General features: G+C 36.1%; 1 protein-coding gene across 8 annotated transcripts in view; it reads left to right on the top strand.

Moving 5' to 3' along the window:
• Positions 1 to 20436, top strand: part of RALGAPA1 (Ral GTPase activating protein catalytic subunit alpha 1) — a 125471-nt gene that overhangs the window by 23694 nt on the left and 81341 nt on the right. For 6 of the 8 annotated variants that reach the window (XM_054068508.1, XM_054068509.1, XM_054068510.1 and 3 more), the window contains exons 10-18: positions 37 to 276; positions 1523 to 1714; positions 2220 to 2357; positions 3611 to 3759; positions 4136 to 4265; positions 5032 to 5269; positions 8415 to 8576; positions 12687 to 12827; positions 18743 to 20311. In XM_054068508.1, the coding sequence (XP_053924483.1) occupies positions 37 to 276; positions 1523 to 1714; positions 2220 to 2357; positions 3611 to 3759; positions 4136 to 4265; positions 5032 to 5269; positions 8415 to 8576; positions 12687 to 12827; positions 18743 to 20311 (2959 nt within the window). The remainder of the gene's footprint in view (positions 1 to 36; positions 277 to 1522; positions 1715 to 2219; positions 2358 to 3610; positions 3760 to 4135; positions 4266 to 5031; positions 5270 to 8414; positions 8577 to 12686; positions 12828 to 18742; positions 20312 to 20436) is intronic. The other 2 variants (XM_054068513.1, XM_054068514.1) reach the window with 2 other exon arrangements.

The following is a 20436-nucleotide window of genomic DNA, read 5'->3' as shown; positions in this document are numbered from 1 at the left end:
ATGAGTTACAAAATATTCTTTTAATTTTTATTTCAGAGAGCAGCTGCTAGCATGGCTTCAAGGGAGGACAGCAAAAATGACAGCACTGATAAGCAGGATAGAAATGCAGAGCCTGAGCAATCTCATTCTAATACAAGTACTCTAACAGAGAGAGAACCAAGTTCTTCCAGCCTCTGCAGTATTGATGAAGAGCATTTAACTGATATCGAAATTGTCCGGAAAGTTTTTTCTTCTAAAAGAAGCAATGTTAATTTTCTAACTGAGATTTTTCGACAGGTAAAGAACTTTGTAAAAGGTCATTGTGTCATGTTTGTTTTTTTCAAGAGCGTTTGCTAAGTAGAACATTTTACATAAATGTACAGATTTTTTTCTGTCATGTTGCCTTTAGGGTTTAAGAGTTGAAAAGTTAAAATTCTGAAATGTTTTCACATATGGTTATGAGACCTCATTTAAGTTATTATTTAGCTGGAAGTTTTCAGTATAAGTGCATTTCTAATGTGCCAAGTGTTCATAATGTTTCTAAAACATAAGGGCAAAGCTATTCCAGTCAGGAGAAGGTTTTAGTTGTACTGAATGATGTGGAGATTGTCTGTAGAAAAAAAGTTTTATGCATTTTAGACTCCAGGGTGCAAAAAATGTATATGTTAGACTTGACAAGTATGTGACCGATGAACTTGTCAGATGAATTCTGTATTATACTGCAAAGTTGGTTTTTTTGTGGGATACTGGTATATTTTCAGAGAGAGAACATACTGTTTGTGTCAAACACACACGCCTTAGAGATATGGATAATGAGTTTTCAGAATTCGCACCATGGACTCCATGAAACTGTGTTAGTGTAGTTTATCTGTTCTTTTTTTTTTTTATTTTAATACAATTGGGACATCGTGTTTTTTGGTAAATTTATTAATAGTTAAAACCTGATGGAAGTTTCGATCCCTGGCTGGTTTTTACAAGCACAGCAGATACAGAAAATCTCCTGAAGAGGGCAGTGATCAGCTATCGCGCTGACTCAAATGCATAATTTTTTGAAACAATAATTCTGAAGCCCTTTCAGAGGGTCGTCTGTTGTAAGGATACTATTTCCTAAAATCTCATTTATTTAAAAGTAAGATTCATGGCTACTAGTAATGTATGTCACTTGAATTTTTGTTAGTCATTTGGGACTGAAAGATTGTAATAGAAACTCCTGCTCATTCATTTTGCATACTTTTGATGATTTCGGTAGACTAGGTGTCAAGTAGATATGCCTGTATGGATTCTCATCTCTCTCTCTTTGGCAGTGAAGTTTTCAGAGTACTTCCTTGACACATTTTCTTGTTAAAACATTTGTTTTGTTGTTTTTAGTTTACAGATGAAGGAAGCGAGGAAACATTGAGATTCAGGAGTAATTTATTTGTTAAGATCCTACAGTGGCTGTAATTTTTCCCCCTTTATCCCTTAGAATCTGTACATTATAGAGTCCAGTTTTATTTTAGGTATTATAAGTGGGTTTCTTGTTTGTTCCTTTTTCTACTCACAGGCATTTCTGTTGCCAATATGTGAAGCAGCTGCCATGAGAAAAGTGGTAAAGGTGTATCAGGAATGGATTCAGCAAGAAGACAAGCCTTTATTTATGAAGGAACCTGAGGAAATAATGCAGTGCACAGCTGCAGATTGTGACGAAAGCATTGCTGACCACAATTCATCAGAGAAAGCAAAAGAAAGAGAAGAGGTAAAATACAATTTGTTAATATTTGTGCATCTTTTGGTTATGGTAGTATGCAGAGAATTGGCCTCCTCAACAGATTATCTGTGGTTTAGTTTGATGTCAGAGCATTGTTGGGGACAATCACTGGTAATTAAACAGTGTATGAATGGGCTAATAATTTGATCCATTATCTGTAGAGTTTTAACGTGGTTAGCTCAATTTAAAATTCTATATAGATTTATAAAATATTCTCAAGATGTGGATTATATGGTGTGACAACCTTCAGCTGCGTAAAAACTATATACAAATAAGAGGGTGAGGAAAACGGTAATTTCACCCAGGTACTTTAACATAATTGTTACAAACATCTTAAAATGTAGTTCTTAAAATGTCTTTAAGATGCATCTTAAGCATCTGTCTGCTGCTATTTATTACTTAATATGTATTTTATCCATTTTCCTTTAATATAAAGCTAAAAATACACATCTGCAACTCTATGGAATTTTAAGAAAAGTTTGGTTTTTTTCAGGAGAAAGGAATGAACTCCAGTCATGTTAGAAATTCAAACTGGGCAAGAAATGGCTGTTACAATGAGACTTCGCATAAAATGTCTGAAATAGATAGTGAGGAGCAAAATGTACGAGCTGGAGTGCAGTCAGTGTTGCAGGTACAAAATAAACTTGGTATCTGTTTTTCATCCTAATAATAAAGCTCTTGTTATCAGTACATAAAGACCGGAATGTAACACAATAGTCCTTCCAGAAAACCCATGCTCCTTCAAAGCTTCTCTGGATTTTTAAAATTATTTTAGATTTTAAGAGTATGATGATAAATACTGTTAGAATAATTACAGTTGTTCACTGTGTTTTTATTGACCTCAAGCAGGACGATGTATACACAAGTGTTGGATAATACAATAAAAAATTATTTTAATTTTGCATCAGGGCATGTATTCTGCTCTGCAATGTATCAAAAAAAAAATTTGTCATTTAGATGCCACATCATCAAATTATTCTAATTAAGTGGTTAATGAAAACGCTTTGAAGATTTTCTCTTTTAAACTGTTACTCACCACACACAAACCATCCATACTGGCAGTTTTCTTCATCTGAATAAAAAGGTGTAGAGGAATATATTCTCATCTAAATTAGATCGAATGAGTACATAAGTGTTTGAAAAATTTGATCAGACACTACAACTCTATCCTTAAGGAATGGGAGAGCTGTAGAAGTTCTCTTACAGAGATTTTTGAACTACTTGTAGGAAATTTGGCAGGATAGAAGATGTGTTCAGCAAAATGCCTCACTGAAGTTGAGAATATAGAAAATCAAGCGTGTATAATTTGAGGGCCTTTGAAATGCTTTTAAGGTCATGTAAAATGTGTACATTTTCTGTATGATACCTGCATGCACATACGTATATGTAGGTGTGTATATGGCTGTAGCCTCCATAATGTTCTTTTATCTAGAAGAAACTTGATTCTAAATGAAATAAAATAGACATGCATTTGTCACTCTGCCATGTGCACTTTTACCATGAGTGACCATGCTAATTAGAACTCATTATTTGTACCACAGCTTGAATGATTTTCTGTACACTCATATATAGAAACAAACCTTGCAACCAGAATAACTTTTAAATTCAAATAGATGACAGTAATATAAGCTCCATAAACTTTGCATGCAGCTACTATTTAGATTATGCAGTGTTTCTGAGAAAAGAAACAGTAAAGTATCTTTATCTGTTTGCAATGTATTATTATGGTTTACATATCTGAGAATGCCTAGGAGATTCTTCACGTTGACATTTTTTAGACAAAAAGTTCATTTGACTAGCAATATCTTATTTCCAAATATCTTTTTAGCCCAAAATGGGGTTAAGTGCTTCAAGCTCATAACATCCACTTTTTTCTACTTACAGGTTTTTATAATAAATTCGTCAAATATATTCTTTCTTGAGCCTGCAAATGAAATTAAAGCTCTGCTGGATGAACACACTGATATGTGTAAACGCATTCTTAATATCTACCGTCACATGGTAGTCCAAGTGACTATGGACAAAAAAACATGGTAAAATGTTAATGTTTTTATTTTAGCTTACTAGTTTACAATATAAATGTGAAAACTTATTTGATAGTAAATACATTAGAGAAGTATTGACTATGTAAACCAGTTTCTCTAAATCAGTAAATACATGACTTTAACAGAGCCAGTGAAGGTGATAGCACTTGAATGACTTGGCAGAATATGTTAGATGGTGACAGGGGTTCCTCACCCTTAAGTGTGAAAAGAGGATTGGAGTAATTCCTTTTGCAAGTTAGACTGTAATCACTGTGTCTCTCTGGAATGTGTTTGAGCAAGTCAAGCTTGGTTATCTTTAGAAGTATCCTGATATTTATATAAGTATAACAAAACAGTAACTTCCAAGTTTAATATTGTTTTGCAGGGAACAGATGCTACTTGTGCTGCTCAGGGTTACTGAATCTGTGCTGAAAATACCACCGCAAACTTTCTTGCAGTATCAAGGAAGAAAAAACTCCACTTTAGCTGGAAGACTTGCAGGACCTCTTTTCCAGGCAATTAAACATAAGTTCACTTTATATTAATTCAACTTAATTTGACCAAGAGATTAGATGCAATAACCACTGTTGACTGGTGTGTCATCTTAAATCATTGATCATGTTGCCCAGATAACGTGAATGGTGTGGATTGAAGAACTGGCTACGTGTTGCTTTCTGTCCTATATTTAATTATGTGGTGATAATGTTTTCTTGTGGTACTGTGAAATTAGAACTTCCCTTCCTTTAGTTAACTGGCAACGTGTATAGTTTTAGCCTGCTTCTGTTGCAAAATTTGCAAAGGTCAAAACCTTTTGTGCCATCTGTGCCTAATTGACTGATCAATTTATTTATCTATTCCTCACAGCAAGGTGTAGCAGGTCTTTCCAAGTTTGTGGCTGCAGAGTGCTGTTGTGGTGGCTTCTTTGTAAATAGGATCTGTAAAATCCCCAAATTCCTTAGGTGTTAAAAAAAGAGGTACACAAGATATGAATGTGATGAGGAGTAATTGAGAGCAGTATTACAAAACTCTTTGGCAAAGCTTGTAAGATACCAAAAGATCTTTCATGAGACAAATTAGTTGTATCACATCAGTGTGTCTAAGTCAGAAGCTCATGTTAACATAACACTCGATAATTCATTGAAAAGTCTGTGTGTACTGATGAGGAAAAGAATGTCAGAAGTAGAAATTTCTGTGGCAGTTAGAAACTTCTTTTCAAGCAGTAACATTTGAATGTTGTCATCTTATGTTCGGAACCCAACTTTTCTTACTTTATTCTTTTAGACTCTGATAGTAGCTTGGATCAAAGCGAATCTGAATGTGTACATCTCTCGAGAACTTTGGGATGACTTGCTGTCCGTAATGTCATCACTGACATATTGGGAAGAGCTGGCCACTGAGTGGTCACTGACAATGGAGACACTAACTAAAGTATTAGCTAGAAACTTGTATAGCCTGGACCTCAGTGACCTGCCGTTGGATAAATTAAGTGAGCAGAAGCAGAAAAAACACAAAGGCAAAGGTAAGACAACACTGTATACATGTTGTTCGAATTTGAGCTGAGGTAATGAGATATTGGGCATAGCAGAATTTTGTTTAGCCTTTTTAGTACACTTAGTTAGGCATCTCTATAGCCTGAAATAACTCAGTTTCGTTAAGATAAGGCTGCTTTTTAGAACCACCACAAAACTACCATGTAGAGAGTCAGTCTTGCAAATAATTAGGCACATACAGAATGTACTTTTTAAAGACGTGTTGAATTTAACCTGAAATTTTACATTGTAGTGTGTTTTGCCTTTTCCCTTTCCTCCAATGAATGTGTTTAGAGATGAAATGTAATATGAATAGTTTTGTTTCGGTTCTAATTCATCACTAAACCACGGAGAAGATGGGTTTTGTTGAAGTGACCTTGTTGGACTATTTAAGAGAAAGGCTATTAAAAGCAACCTACGTGAACTGTATCAGTGTTTAAACTGATTCCTAAACAATGCAGGAAATACTCTGTGGGACATAAAATAGAGAGAGGAAGTGGATGCTTGCTTGTAATGGTGCAATTCTGGAATTGGTAAGGAGCAGGAAGTCTGTCCTCCTGGACAGAGTGCTGGATTGAAAGTTGCAGAACCTGGAATCTCTTCCTATGTCAGAGACTTTCTGCATATGGGCATGAGAAGTCACTTCTGTCTTTGTTTCCAGTTCTGTAAAACATGGGTAACAATATTGTTCTCCTTGAAAAAGTGCTTTTAGATCTAATAATGAGAAGCAGGATTATATTTAGGGTGGGTAATAAAGATGGAAAAAATGTAATTTTTAGGTCTACTTCTTTAATCTCTTTGTCCTCTGAATGATGTGGTTCTCTAATCAAAGCTGAGGGAAGGTATTTCCTGCAATATCCTAGGGCTTGTCACTAAGAAGTAATATATTTCCCTCTCTTAAAGAGGATATTCCTGTAGGCTGTTTTTTGCTAAAAACATTTCACATGCTTCCAAGTTTCTCGTCTTGGGCAAAGGCATTATTCACACTTTCATTTTGTTCTTCTCATGTGTGACAACTAGGCAAAAATACATTTCTCTCTAGTTGACCCTGAGAGTTTGTTCCAGACCATGCATTTTTGTTTTCCTGTACCATACAGTTTCCTCCTTCTTCTTGCAAAAGACACAGTTTAAAAAAAAAAAAAACAGCAGTTTGATGTGGGATAAGGATGTGCATAGTTATTTGATTATAGGCTTAAAAAACGTTTTGAATCGGCTGTGTCACTCATACAGAGCCACATGAGAAGGGTTTATGTTAGCCTTCAGTAACAGAGTTTCAAAGGAAGCCTCTGTTGTTAAATGTGAATTACTCCAGCTTTGGAAATAAATACGCAAATTATGCATGATTTCTTTGACCCTGTTTGTTTGCTAATAATAATGAGCATGTACTAGAGCTCATTATTTATCGATTATGATTTTGGATTATCTTAGTAAGTATCAGTGTAAGTAAGGAAATACATTGTCAATATTCTTTAGATCACTTTTTTTACCTACAGTTGGTTTTGATAGCTCCTCATGTGAGCTGTATTTACTTCAATATCAATGTCTCATGCGGTTTTGAGCACTGGCAGGCAACAAAGAACCACGTAGCTAAGTTTCCTTGGGGAGGAGAACTGAAACAAACAAAGGCAAAACTTGTGGCTTGAGAGAAGGGCAAGAGGGATCATTCACCAATTACCATTATGGGCAAAACACACTCTACTTGGGGAAAAACTCACCTAGTTACCCATCAAATCAGAACAAGATACTGAGAAAACCAAATCCCAAAAGTAACACCTTCTCTCTACCCCTCCCTTCTTCCAAAGTTTGACTTTCACTCAACGATTTTCTCTACCTCCTCCCTGCCACCAGTAGTGCCAGGGGGAGAGGGCGTGGGGGTTCCAGTCACTTCATCACACATTGTCTCTGCCGATCCTTTATCCTCAGGAGGAGGACTCCTCATGCTTTCCCTGCTCCCATGTGGGGTCCCTCCCATAGGAGAGAAACCTTCACAAACTTCACCAGTGCGGGCTGCAGTCCTCCATGACCTGCTCCAGCATGGGTTTCCATAGTGTCATGGCTTTCAGGTATCTCTACCTGCTCCAGCGGTGCAAGTGGATCTTGTGGGCTGCAGAGGGACAGGCTGCTTGACTGTGGTCTCCTCCACGGGCTGCAGAGGAATCTCCTCTCCAGCATCTGGAGCACCTGCTCTTTGTTCTCCTTCACTGACCTTTGTGTTCTCCGTAGTGCTATTTTTCTCACATCTGATGTCTGCATAGCTGTGTCTGTCTCATCTGGTGGCTGCAGGGTTTTTTCTCCTACATCTCACTTCTCTCTCTTCACCACTGCACTGGGCTGGAACAGCCTAACCAGTCCAGTGAACCCTGGCAGCCCTTCTCTGCTGCTGCCCTGCTCACCGTACTGCCCTCCTCCTTACGCCCATTCTTAAGTATGTTAACACAGAAGCATTGCCGCCCGTGCTGCCCGGCTTGGCTTTGGCCTCTCACAGAAGCCACCCCTGTAGCACCTCCTGCTGCCAAACTGTTGCTGTGCAAACCAAATGGAATGTCAAATCTGAATTTGTTCAATCTTTATTTAATCTTAGTATAGTATTTTTTGTGGATTTCCAAAGAGCATTGCTCTCTGATCCTGACGTTGTATTCCTTTGCTTTTGCATTTGGACTTAAAATATTTCGTCATCTTTATTTCATGTTCCTTAAATGTCATGAAATTATTTGGAGAAAACCCCACAATATTAATGGTCTGTAATGTGTGATTTTGTATGTGGCTTGTCTAATAAGAACAGCAAAGGGAAAGTTTTGTTAGCTATACATTTTTAGGCTATAAAGTTTTTACAGGGAAAACTTTGTAAGCTGAATTTTCTTGTGGTTTTGCACTTGATTGATCATAAAAGAAAATCACAATAGTTTAATAGCACCAATGGTCCTGGAAGAATTTGAGTATCCCTCTGTTAATGCTGACTGAGTGGTTTCATATACTTAAAAACCAGTAATGAGCTGTTTAGCTTTTAAAATCATACTCGCTTTGACATAACATGATTTATTCTATCTAGCTCTAAAACTCTTGGAAAGAACACAACTTCAACTGTCTGATGATACCAGAATAGAAGTGAATAGATTTGCAATTCTATTTTTGCAGGAGTTGGGCATGAATTCCCCAAATCTTCCGTTGATAAGTCCTTTTCTAGAGGCTGGAGCCGTGATCAGCCTGGACAAGCACCAATGAGACAACGCAGTGCTACAACCACTGGATCTCCGGGAACGGAAAAGGCAAGAAGCATAGTACGGCAGAAAACAGTTGGTACGTATCTGTAAAAGCTGATGTAAGTGACATTTGAGAAAGGGTAAGGAATTAATAAATGAGTTTTGTAACGACATGGATAACTTGTTTCCACAAAAGTATACTATATATAATAATTAGTTGAATGTGTAAATTATGGAGCCTTATGTGCTTTAGGGAGCAGAATAGCTTGTGGTTGCTAGAGTTACAGTTACTGTAAATGAAAGTGGGGCAGTTGGTGTATTCTTAAGGAGTTTGATGACATGCTTAAGCTGGATTGGAAAAATAATGCTGTTGTATTATGTGAAAGACAGAAAAGCTGGAATGCTTTGAACAGTGGTATGGATAGGTGGGTAATAGAAGGCTTAAGTGCATCTTTTCATAAACTGTGCACAAAATAGGTTGACTATTTTCCAACTACAAAGAAAAGCATGAGAAATACCTATATATCTGTGTAATTTATAAAGTGTTTTGTCTTTTACTGTACCATTTCTCCATTTCTGAAGTCAGCTGTTTCTCAACTTTGCTACTTGCAGATACTCTTTCTTGTGTTAGAAATGAGGGATGCTAAACAGCACTTTAGATGGGTTGCTCAAAAGAAGACTCATTTATGTTCATATGATTTGCTTAGAATATCTTAATATGAATTGGACTTAAAGTTTCTTCACTCTGTTGTCTCATCTTGATGTTCGCAGTGCTATCCATTATGTGAAGGAAAGTTTAAGCTTATTTTACTTCTTTTATTTAAAAGAAAAACCATTTAAGGAATTTCTCTTGCTTTTTAATCTCTGTAGTAGTAGTGACTAGTCATTGTTTGTTGTTGCTTCACTGATACTTCTTGGAAGCAGGTACATTTCACACAGTTCTAGAAATTAGGGGTGGATATTGGCAGTTGAATACATAACTCTTAGCTTTTCAGAAATTAACATTTTCTTTGTTTCCAAAAATATTTGCAATTGATTTTTTTTTAAGTCACAGAGGTTATATAGTCAAAGTTTTTACTTGAATGTTCTTCAAAATTCTCCACTTTAAAAGTTTGTTTTCTTATAAGGCGTTTGTTGATGTGGGAGAGTTAATTATTCTGTAGACAGTACAGACAGATGAGAAAATGAAGTCATTACTCCAAAATGCCTGTCTTTTTCATATATTCAAATGCTATACAGCTTTTCCTATGCTGACAGAACCTAGTCTGACTAAAGTTTTCCTTACAGATCACAGATATTTATCACAGATTTAAATGTAATTTCTACTTCTCTGTCTGTGATTAACTGTTGCAGTTGTTTTGTTTTGAATCTTAATTGTCTTAACAAGGTAGAGCTCATCTTAAAATATCTCCTTCCCAGATCGTTAATATTTCAGATATTTTGTCAGAGGTTATGTTGTTTTGTCTATTTATTAATGGTTTTGTTTTGCTGCTATTTGAAAGATGGCTATTTATATGATGTTAGCCCTAAAATGACTGAAATTTATCCTAATTAAGCTATATATTGACCTGGTTAGCAGCAAACTAATCTGATTTTAGTTTCACTGTACTTTAGCTTCCACAGTTTTATTCCTTTCCTCCAATTATCTTGCATATTTGATATTAATAAGCCAAGTTTGTATTACTGTAACCAGTTAAAATTTCAGCTCTATTCATATTGTAGAATACCGTCTGTGGACAAGATCACAGCATTAATAGGATGGTTTTAAAAGATGAAAAGCCCAAAAAGAGTTGCTGGAGCCAGAATCCCAAACTCTTCAGTCTTTTAAAATATTAATTAAGAGTATGTTAACAAAAGCATATTTAACTGTCTGCAAACAGTTGCTTGTTATCATCTCTCAGGGTCTACTAAGAGACCCTTTCAGATCCTGCTTTATCTGTGCCAGTTAACCCAGGGTCACCAGTGAAAAAAAACGGCTTATAGTCACAATAAGTAAAATTTTTTGTAGAACATTTTGCTGGTCAGATCTTCAGTTTAACATTAGCTCCACAAGCTGAGTATGGAATTGAGGCAGACCTCAGCATACCATATCAGCATGGTATGCTGATATGTAGTATATTTCCTTTGATTGTGAGTAATTTACTTTTTATATCGGGGAGGGGATGCATGTTGAATATTTTATGGTAAGAAAAAGCTGGGGTTTCTTTTTCATCTGTTTTATGTTGTACACATTTTGTGTACATCTGTGCACCTCTATTTTTTGAGCCATCCTCATGCCAGCACACATTTACTGCTGCACCGAATTTGTGTGTATGTGTGTTACTCGAATAAAAATCACAGCTTTTCTGATATGCAGTGTGTACATTTTTAGCCTGAACTTATGTAAAGTAATTATTGGAAAAGGGCCTTTAAACATGATATGCATATGGGTTGAAAAATCTTCGATAGGGCTAGAACCAAACTTGTGGCTTAGGCAGCAGATCCTAGTCTTATAAAAATGTCAGATCAAAAAGAATTTGCTAATCTGTTTTCTACTTTTATCTATCGACAACAGTGGAAGCTTTTATAGTGTCAAATGTCTGGTCAACATTCTGGTATTGTCTGCCTCAACTGCTTAATTGAATGTGACACGTCTCATTTAAAATAATAATTCACTGAGATCACATTTTCCTTTTACAGCATCTCAAAATTAATTTCACTTTCAATAATAATACACTGTGATTTTTTTCCTTCAAAAATTTCTGTGAAATTTCCACCTTTCAAATTGTAAGTGGGTTGTTCTTCCCCCTTTTGATAGTATATATGTAATATGGCAGAAAAGATTGTCGAATTACAAGGGACACTTCACGTTAAGATTTGCAATCAACACAGTATCCATTCTCAAAATTTATTTAGAATTGCAGAATCATTTAGGTTGGAAAAGACCCTTAAGATTTGCTATGTAGCTTGTTATGTTTTTCTCTTGCCTACATTCATTTTAAGATGCACAGTGATGAATGAAATGCATCTAACTATCAACTATTAACATATCCTGGATTTATTATTGTATCTCTTAAACAAAGAGATGTTAAGGCCTTACGCATAATTGCCTCTTTTAAAATTGATTTCTATCTTATAAACGAAGTTTATGGCTTTAGTCTTATAATGTCTGTCTTTCTGAACTGTTTTTTCAGCTGTTGTTAGGACTACACTTAAGCTGTGCTGCATTTGTCAAATGTGTTTTCTGTACTATGTACATTGACTTACCCGAGTTATGTTGCAGTTAGGGACAATTCTTTAACCTGATTTAGAAGTGTGATGTGCTCAACTTTCACTGCACTCTATTCATGTGCGTCCAATTTCTGTACAGATTAGGAACTCTAAGATTCAAAGTGTATATTCCACGTTGTTTTGAAAATATATGTAGGACAGATCAAAGACTGATTAAATATTGTACTGATAATATTTATGTAAGATGCGCTGAAGTTTTCTTAAAAGAAGTTTATCAGCAACTATTTTAAAACAAATTATCAAATTTGCAGCAGTTTGAAAAGAAAGCTGCTTGAAACAATCAATATTATTCAGCAGCAGATGAGAGCTGAAAAAGTGAATTAGGATTAATTTAGGAAGATTTATACAGCATCGATTAAAAACCAGACCCTATGAATAAGAAACAATTTAATGCTTTTTTGTTGTCAAACCATTCCACTTCAGGCATTTCATTTTTGATGGGGAGCAAGTTGTATTGCAGATTTCTATGCACAAATATGGTCGTTTTCTCCTTATGCTTTTCAATCTCTTTTGGAAAACCTTGAATTCAAGAGCATGGGTATGTGTGAGATAAAAAGAGATACTTTTTCAGGAGTAAACCAAAGGACATTAGAAAAATGCAAATGTTGACTTTAATTTTGATTTTTCAACCCGTGATGCACTGGGAAAAAAAGTGTTAGTTTCTTGATTTTGAATGCAAAAATCTCTGTAATCATCTTAATAAAGGCATTGTTGCTGCTTTACATAAAAGTTAAAAACTCAAAATGTCTTATGTGTCCACTGATTTTTTTCTTTCTTACAGCTCTGCCAATATCTGCCGTGCTGAAATGTTTTAATTTTTGAATTTTCTTCCTTTTTATCTTTGTTTTCTCTGTTGCTGCTTTTTCTGTGACACAAGCCTTTCATTATAGTCACTCTTCTTTTTTCCTTCCCCACTTCTTTCTTTTCCTTTTTAAAGCCATGAGAAGCCGATCCATTGGTGAATGTGCTCTGCCATCGGCCTATATACGCAGTGCTAAAAGTGCTCCTGTTCTGATCCATACTTCCAAACCCTTCTTGCCTGATATTGTTCTCACTCCCCTTTCTGATGAGCTTTCAGGTAGTGCCACCTCTGCTAATTTCTGCACCCCCTTTATTACCTTTTTAAACCTTCTGCTTTCAAATTCCGCTAAATCATTAAATTTTTGAAAGTAAGAATACTTGGGGCTGGGGGGAGAGGGGAAGAGATTAAGAATGAATATTTTGAGTTATGTAAAATACCATGCTATTTTGCCATTCATTCTGGAACTGTTGGAAGTTAGTGCTGTGCCAATGTTGACTATCATAAAAGTGAAAATTAGAGAAATCTCAATTTATTGGTAAGCAGTAATAGAGCATCTTTCTGCCAGAGTGCAACTAATCTAAAATCTTTATTTATGAGCGAGAGATGGAAAGGAAGAAACTAATTTTACTTTGACTTGCCTTTCACGTCTTCCTATGTGAATTTTTTTAATTCACTATTGCAGATGTTGTGTGGACAACCATGATAATGATATACTTTAGCTGCCATGAAAAAAGAAGGTCTGAAATATATGGTAACATATGTAATATGCTCTACAGTATGCCTGTTTTTCATTAATATATAAAAACATGTAAACAGTCTATACAGTTAGGAATTCCGAAGTGCTGTGTTTTGTGTTATTTTGCAAATTATCCATTTTTTACAGAGTTGCAGTTTTTCTCAATGTTTTGTTTAGTGCAGCAAGGTGATTGGCTAGAAGTTTGACAGTAGCTTTGTTTGAATAATTTTCTTTGAACAGATAGCAAAATAATTCTTGTACTCAGTAGTTTTTATAGTTGTATTTTGATATGTGTCCAAAATTAAGTATTCTTTTTGTGGAACAGATATGTGGTGCCTTAATATTCAATCCAAAAACGTAAATGGAGAATCAGTAGGTTTGAGGAACCTACTCGAGAGATACCAGACTTTCGCAATGAAAAAGTATAAACTCTTTGAATGCTAATCGTGACACTACAGATGAAGAATAATAAAATATAAATATAAGTAATAAATTAATAAATCTGTGGGGGCAAAGGATATCTCTTCTGAGATATAAATTAATAGAACTTAGAAGGTAGCAGGAATAATACCTGAACAGCCTTTTGGGAAATAGAATTTACCAGGCCGTAATATTGTTGGAAATAGTCATTGGTCTTAATAGCACCTGCAAAAGGGAAAGAGCTTTCACAGTGAGTAGTTATTGTGTCATATATTCACTGATAATTATCGTGTCTTAAAGAAGGCAGAAGTGCTTTTGCAATCAATTTTATGATCTACATTTCTGAAAAGTCCTGACTTACATCTTTCTTCTAATGTGTCGCAAACCTGATGGCTCTCTTGCAATTATCCTTTCTGTTGGTAACTTACCCAAAGCAAAATCTGCACAAACAATGCAATTCTTAAAAATGAATTAATTTTACAGACCTTTGGACTTCTAGCATAGAAAAAGTCCTACGCAATGACTGATTTTGGTGTCTCCTCCAGAAGATGGTGCTGAAACAGCTTCATGATGTGCCAAAGAATCTTGAACATTGCCAGAAGACTAAAAAGCTCTAGTGAACAAAAGCAAGCCATTAGAGTGTTGATGGGCAAGTAGCAGAGTAAAGGAAAAGCTATCCACTGGATCTGAGTGCACTTTGCTGTCTTAATTTTCTGCATTTTTTATTGTGCACTCTCTCTTATTCTGTTTTTTGGTTTTTTTTTTAAAAAACATAGAGCTTTATCATTTTCTTTGCCTTTTCTTCTTACAGTAAATATATTCTTTTTTGAAAGTGTAATATGTGCAGATGTACAGGATGCAATTTAGGAAGTAATCATACTGTTTCTGTCATAAGTGCACTCTTAGGTAATGAATGATGTTTAGCTTGCTGTGACTGCCCTTCCTCTTATTTCACAATTATATGAATATCCTGTTACACAAACTAACTTTCAGATCTAACACGACTTGAAAGACGGGATATTTCAAATGATGCCAATAGCTCATGCCCTAATCTTAAATTTTCTGAAGTGATATTCAGCTCCTTTTCGCTGTGAAGCTCTTCATTGAAAGACTGACTCACTGAACACTAGTGAATCTTGACAGGTAGTCTGATGGAAGCATTTATGCCAAAACCTTTACCTTCAGTACCATATAGTTTGTTAATTTTCAAGAGGAAGGCAGAACACTCCACTGTAATTTGTTACTTATTGAGACATTATGGTTTTGCTTGAAGATCAGTCAGTAGGTTAATAAAATTTGTTGCAAAAGCTCAATATTCACATCTAGATGTCTAGCCTCATAGAGTATCTGCTAGATCTTTTCCTATGATTGTAATTCCTTCACGTAGTTTCTAAGTTATGCTGTATTTCCATGTGCAAAATATTTGCAACTTTTCAAATAGAATCTGGAAAGTGGAATTGGAGATTAATGCTTTAAGATGTTTAGTTAATGGAGTGCTTTGGTATAGTGCAGTTTTTGCGAATTGTAGTGCAAATCTGCAGTATTGCTAAAAAGAACTTTTCTTTTAACCTGTTAGAATCATAGGAAATCCAGTCTTACATGTTTACAGGATAACTAGCAAAATAATGATTCATTCCTGCTCCTGTTGAGGATTTTCAAGTGCAAGACCACTTGTGAAAAAGTGTTGGTGAAATGTAGGCAAGATGTAAGAAGCAATTACCACAATGACAGTCTTATGAATTGCATGTGGGAGATTTTTCCTTATCCACTGGGACTAAAAGAATCAAAGGAAGCATTAACATCAAAGGGAGACATATATTATGCCTTTATAGTATGCCGTAATCAGTTAGTGATCTTTAAAATGAAATACAAAGAAATCATAATTGTAATGTTAATATGACTGTAATTCTTCCTTAATCCCAGAAACTCACAGAATGAAATGTGTTCTTATAAAAAGAATAAAAATGAAAGTAGGGAAGAGAATGTTATTTTTTTTCTTGACTTTCTGAACTAACTTTCCATGATGAAGTGTAATCCTGTCCCAACATTACATGGGAGTCTTCTATTTCCACTTATTCTGTCTTGCCAGAATGTGTCTCTCCATGAGTTTGTATTTTAGCATATCTATCTCCCACTTCATGCTTCTAGCAGAAAAAGGAAAGATAAGGTTGATTTAATGAAAGTTGTCATTACGGGAGATTGACTAGAATTACCGATTTCAATCTTCCTCACTGTAACATTTTAGGAACCAGACCAGTGTTTCTCGTAAGTATGTGCAGTGTGTCAGATACACACAGCCTTTTGGCACACAAATGCAATGTACTTAGGGAAAACTCCTTAGGAATTGTTGGTGTCCAAATTTGAGTGTACACCTGTGTGCAAGGGTGAGCCCTTGTTGTGAAGGAGCTGTTCATTTGAGTTTCGAAACATTGACTGTATTTTCAGTGCTGATATTGCAATAACTATATTTTTCATTTCTGTAATTTCTTCCTCTATTCTACAAAAAAAGAAATCTCTGTTGGCACAAGCACTACACTTTTGTTTGAAAATGTTTGTGTACTTGTATGTGCTAGTCATGCATATGTAAGCACCTAAAATTAATACTGGATCAACGTTGAAATAAATCTAGCTGAATTTATTTCAATGTGTACTGCTGCTTGGCGTGCATTTGGAGTTCTCCATCCGGTGATTTTTAACACCCTAGAAAATCATAATTGCTGCATGCATGCACAGTATGCGGTCCTCTGCTGCTTTAGACGAGCTCGAGTTTATAAAACATATGAAAAATGCATGCTGAGGGCTCAAGATGAGATCAGTTTATCGTAGTTACATATATTAATCTCATATGTAACATTTATCATATATATTTTTTTATTAAATCCTATGGTCCTTTCTTTGCAGCTGTAAGAAATAGCTTTGAGACTATAGAAGCATAACCTGTGTTAATCTCTCTGCAAGTCAATAGAGAGTTTGAAATAGCAGTTCCAGCTAGAGACACGCTATTCATTTCAGAGGGTGTTAATTCGTTGTAGTTAATAGTCAGCTGACAAGAACAATGGTGAGAAATTGGTTGCTTACTGAAACTGAAGAGAGAGGAAAGGGGTAGTAAACTGTGTGATTTATGATGATTTTTAGTTCGTGTTTATTTTCGGAAATAGTTTGGATGTCTACTCTTTCTCCAACATAGACGTCTCTATTTCCTGTCTCATAGCTTCTTTACAGTTCAGTGAACTGGCCAAAGTTTAATTTTCAAATTTTAACTTCTGTGAAAAATTGAACATAGAAATACTACTTTTCATCTTCTTCCAACACATACATTTAGTTGAGTACAGACCTATCTCATTCCTCCAGTTTGTATGCTTTGCTCAGAACGAAAATATGAGAAAATTCGGCTTCAGTTCTAATATTCTCAGAAAATTGTGAGCCCTTTCAAACAGGTTTTTAAGATGACTTCTAATTATCGTTATTAAATATTACTGCAATAGGTGCAGAGATCCATGAAGTAAGGGTTTGAAATACTTACTTTGACGTTAACACACCAGATTTAATGGAGGGAAGGGGGCTTAAATTTTGTGCTGATTTTAAGTAAATTCACTGTTGCTGTCCTGAAGGTAAACCCTCTAGACAGAACAACAAGGTAAGTGTTTATTGCAGCATGTAACTCTTGTTGTCGTTTGTTTCAGCTCTTTATTGTTATTCCTGACTTTAAAAGGATACCTATAACTTTTTAAGTTGTAGTGGGTAAATAATAAGCAGGAGAATAAGGGGTTCTATCAAAAAGAAACCAACAGAAAATCGAGAAGAAGGTTTTTACCTTACTGTTCAAGTGCCTGTCCTATAAAAAGACTGTAACAGCTAGCTTGAATTAGTTGAATTGTCTGTAAGAGATACTTAGCCTTGCCTGCACTGGTGATTTGATAGCATGTAGTGTTCCTATAACGTATCAGAAAAGCTAAAGAGGGGCATGAATACTCTTTGTTTTGGTGGATGATCTGAAGTGGGCTGAAGATGCTTCTGTACAATTCTTAGGTGATCCATGTTGGAACTACAGCTTTCATTAGTTAACTGTGACTTGTAGTGACGTTAACTTACCAGCAGTCTCAGTGGAGACAAGGAATCACTGATGGAAATGATTGTAACAAATGTTCTGGTCTTTTCATAAGCAAAAGTGGTTTAACTATCATGTTAACTGTTGTGAGGCTGCAGGATGTTTTTCAGTAGCAGAGTCCTTACTTTGTTAAGTCTCATAAATGTCACATTTGCTTGAGCAAAACTGGAAGAAGATGGGGAGGTGAGCCTCCAGTTAGTAATTAGTTTCACATTTTGAAGGTGAGAGACAAAATATTCTTCTAGGGGGAAAAAGAGTATATCTTTAAATTATCCGCTATTGTATAGTTATCTTTTCCATGCAAGGCCAGCTCTTCCCTGTCGTTTAAAGCTGTGAGGCTTAGGTACATGCTGTATTACATACATCGTGATATTCATAATTGTATGATAGTATTCTTTCTGATATTTCAGTAATTTATGTATATTCACACAAGTTATGAAAAACAGTTTTCCACTTGAAGAGACAATTCTGATTTTCCAGAAAACCTACTTGTCCTCTTTGGAGTTGTGCATTTTTCTGAAGTTGCAAATTTTATGAAGGTTACTACTGCTAAGCTAATTTGTGTTCCAGGTAACCGTTTCCTGAACGAGCTAGCTGGAAAAATATTGGTTGAATTATTGAACTTATTGGCACAGCCCTAGCTTTAACTGTACTTCCAAATGTTCCATGGTCTCACTATTTGTTCTCATGCATGTTAACATTTAAAACTGTGTTCTGAATGTCTAACTCATTTATATTACATTCTGTACTGGATATTATGTGCGTTTTTAACACTCTAGTACTGGAAAAAATATTTTTGTTGTACTTAAGAAAACAAGGCTCTGGACTTTCCTGGCTTTTAAAGTCCTGCTATTAGATGTAGCGGTAAATAAATATTGTCTCTGTATGTAAATTTTAGTGCATGTTACATATACTTTTTTCCTACAGACATTGACGATGCTCAAATTCTTCCACGTCCACCTCGAGTCAGACATTTTTCACAAAGTGAGGATGCTCCAAGTGAAGTTTTTGGTGCATTAAATGAGGAACAGCCATTGCCACGAAGCAGCAGCACCTCTGACATCTTGGAACCATTCGCAGTTGAAAGAGCCAAAGGTGCAGTTCCTGTCATTGACAGTTCATCCCATCATGCTCCAAGCTTACAGAGTTCCACTGAGACCTCTTCAATCCATAGATCCACTGAAAGCCATATCACTGATACAAATAGCAGAGAGTCCTCCTTGGAAGTTGGGGATAGTATTTATGACCATCTTTGTTATTTAATAGGGCCAGTAGAATTTGCAAACACAGCCTTTGAACAAAGCCAGTATGTTGACCTTGAAGGTGAAGATGATCTACTTTCCTCTCTGAGAGAATATCTTAAAGAAAAAGAAGAACTTTGCCGTAACTTTGAGATAGATAGATGTGAGGCTTCTGCTCACGAAGTTGATGCATCGATAAATAGGAATGATAGATTACCACTGGATGGATTAGAAAGTAGAGATCAGACCGGTCAATGCACGAATAGCATCACTGTTACAGAAAGAGCCGATAACACAAGGCTGCACCTAGAACAGAACCAAAGTGGCTTTACAAGTAATACTGCATCTACTCAAGTAGACATTTTTACAAGAAATCAAGCACTTGATAAGGCCAGACAGTTAAATATTGATAAACAGCATGAAAACGTTTTTGATTGTGGGTCAAGTAGTCCTAGCGGCAAAGAAGGGAAGAGATACCTGTACAGGCAAGCAGCCACTGAAGCTGACATAGATTTAGCTGTGGAAGCAGTGGTAGCTGAAAAACATAAAAGTTCCCAGTTTAATGAAAAAGTAACCAGCTCACGTGTTATGCATGCAAAGAAAAGTCTTCCTAAAGCACAAGTTAACCCTCAAATGCCTCACATCACAGGCACAAGCAAACTGTCACCAACTAAAAGGAGTCTGTCTGAAACTGTAACTCATAGGGCCAAAATTATGAAAATAACGACTAAAAAAAGAAATAGCGTTCATGTTACTTTTAGGCCATCTACAGAATCAGTTCAATTTTACAATCCTCTTGAGAGCAAAGAGGCCGCTTGGAAAGCAAGACTTCGTAAACTCAGTGGCTTCAGTAGTAGTGGTAGTGGTAGCAGCAACAGCGGTACCAGTGCAAGCACCAGCTCAGCAACTGTCACAGAGCTGGTTAGACCTGGAATTTATAGACCTCTAGATGCGATCAGTGCTGCTTCAGCTGGCAGCAAGCAAATTAAGGAATCTACAGAAACTCAAGCAGCCGTGTTGCAAAAAGAAGGTATTGCAGTTAATCAGTTCCATAATCGTAGTGCCTTTAGAGCATCTGATCAGGAAGCAGCGCAACAGCAGGGCTCCCTGGGTGGTGTTTATAAAACTGTTGTACATGCTCTTTCGAAGCCGAAGGCAAATGTTTCCCCACAGAGGCAGAACAGAATGCCAGCAGAGGCTCCACTGAGGGATCTGTACAGTCATGTAATGGGCTATTTTGGAAGGAAAGCTGCAGGTGAGCACTAACAGTGTGCAGAGCACAAAAGGAGAAAGGCAGCACCAGTTTGGCTTAATGCAACTGAAGCAATCAAAAGGCTTTGGGATGATCACTGCTTTCCCTGTTTGGTTATGCATGCGCCA

Source organism: Cuculus canorus, chromosome 5 (genome assembly GCF_017976375.1).
Source record: "Cuculus canorus isolate bCucCan1 chromosome 5, bCucCan1.pri, whole genome shotgun sequence".
In the NCBI taxonomy this organism is placed as follows: domain Eukaryota; kingdom Metazoa; phylum Chordata; class Aves; order Cuculiformes; family Cuculidae; genus Cuculus; species Cuculus canorus.
This window is presented reverse-complemented; position numbering and strand designations above follow the sequence as displayed.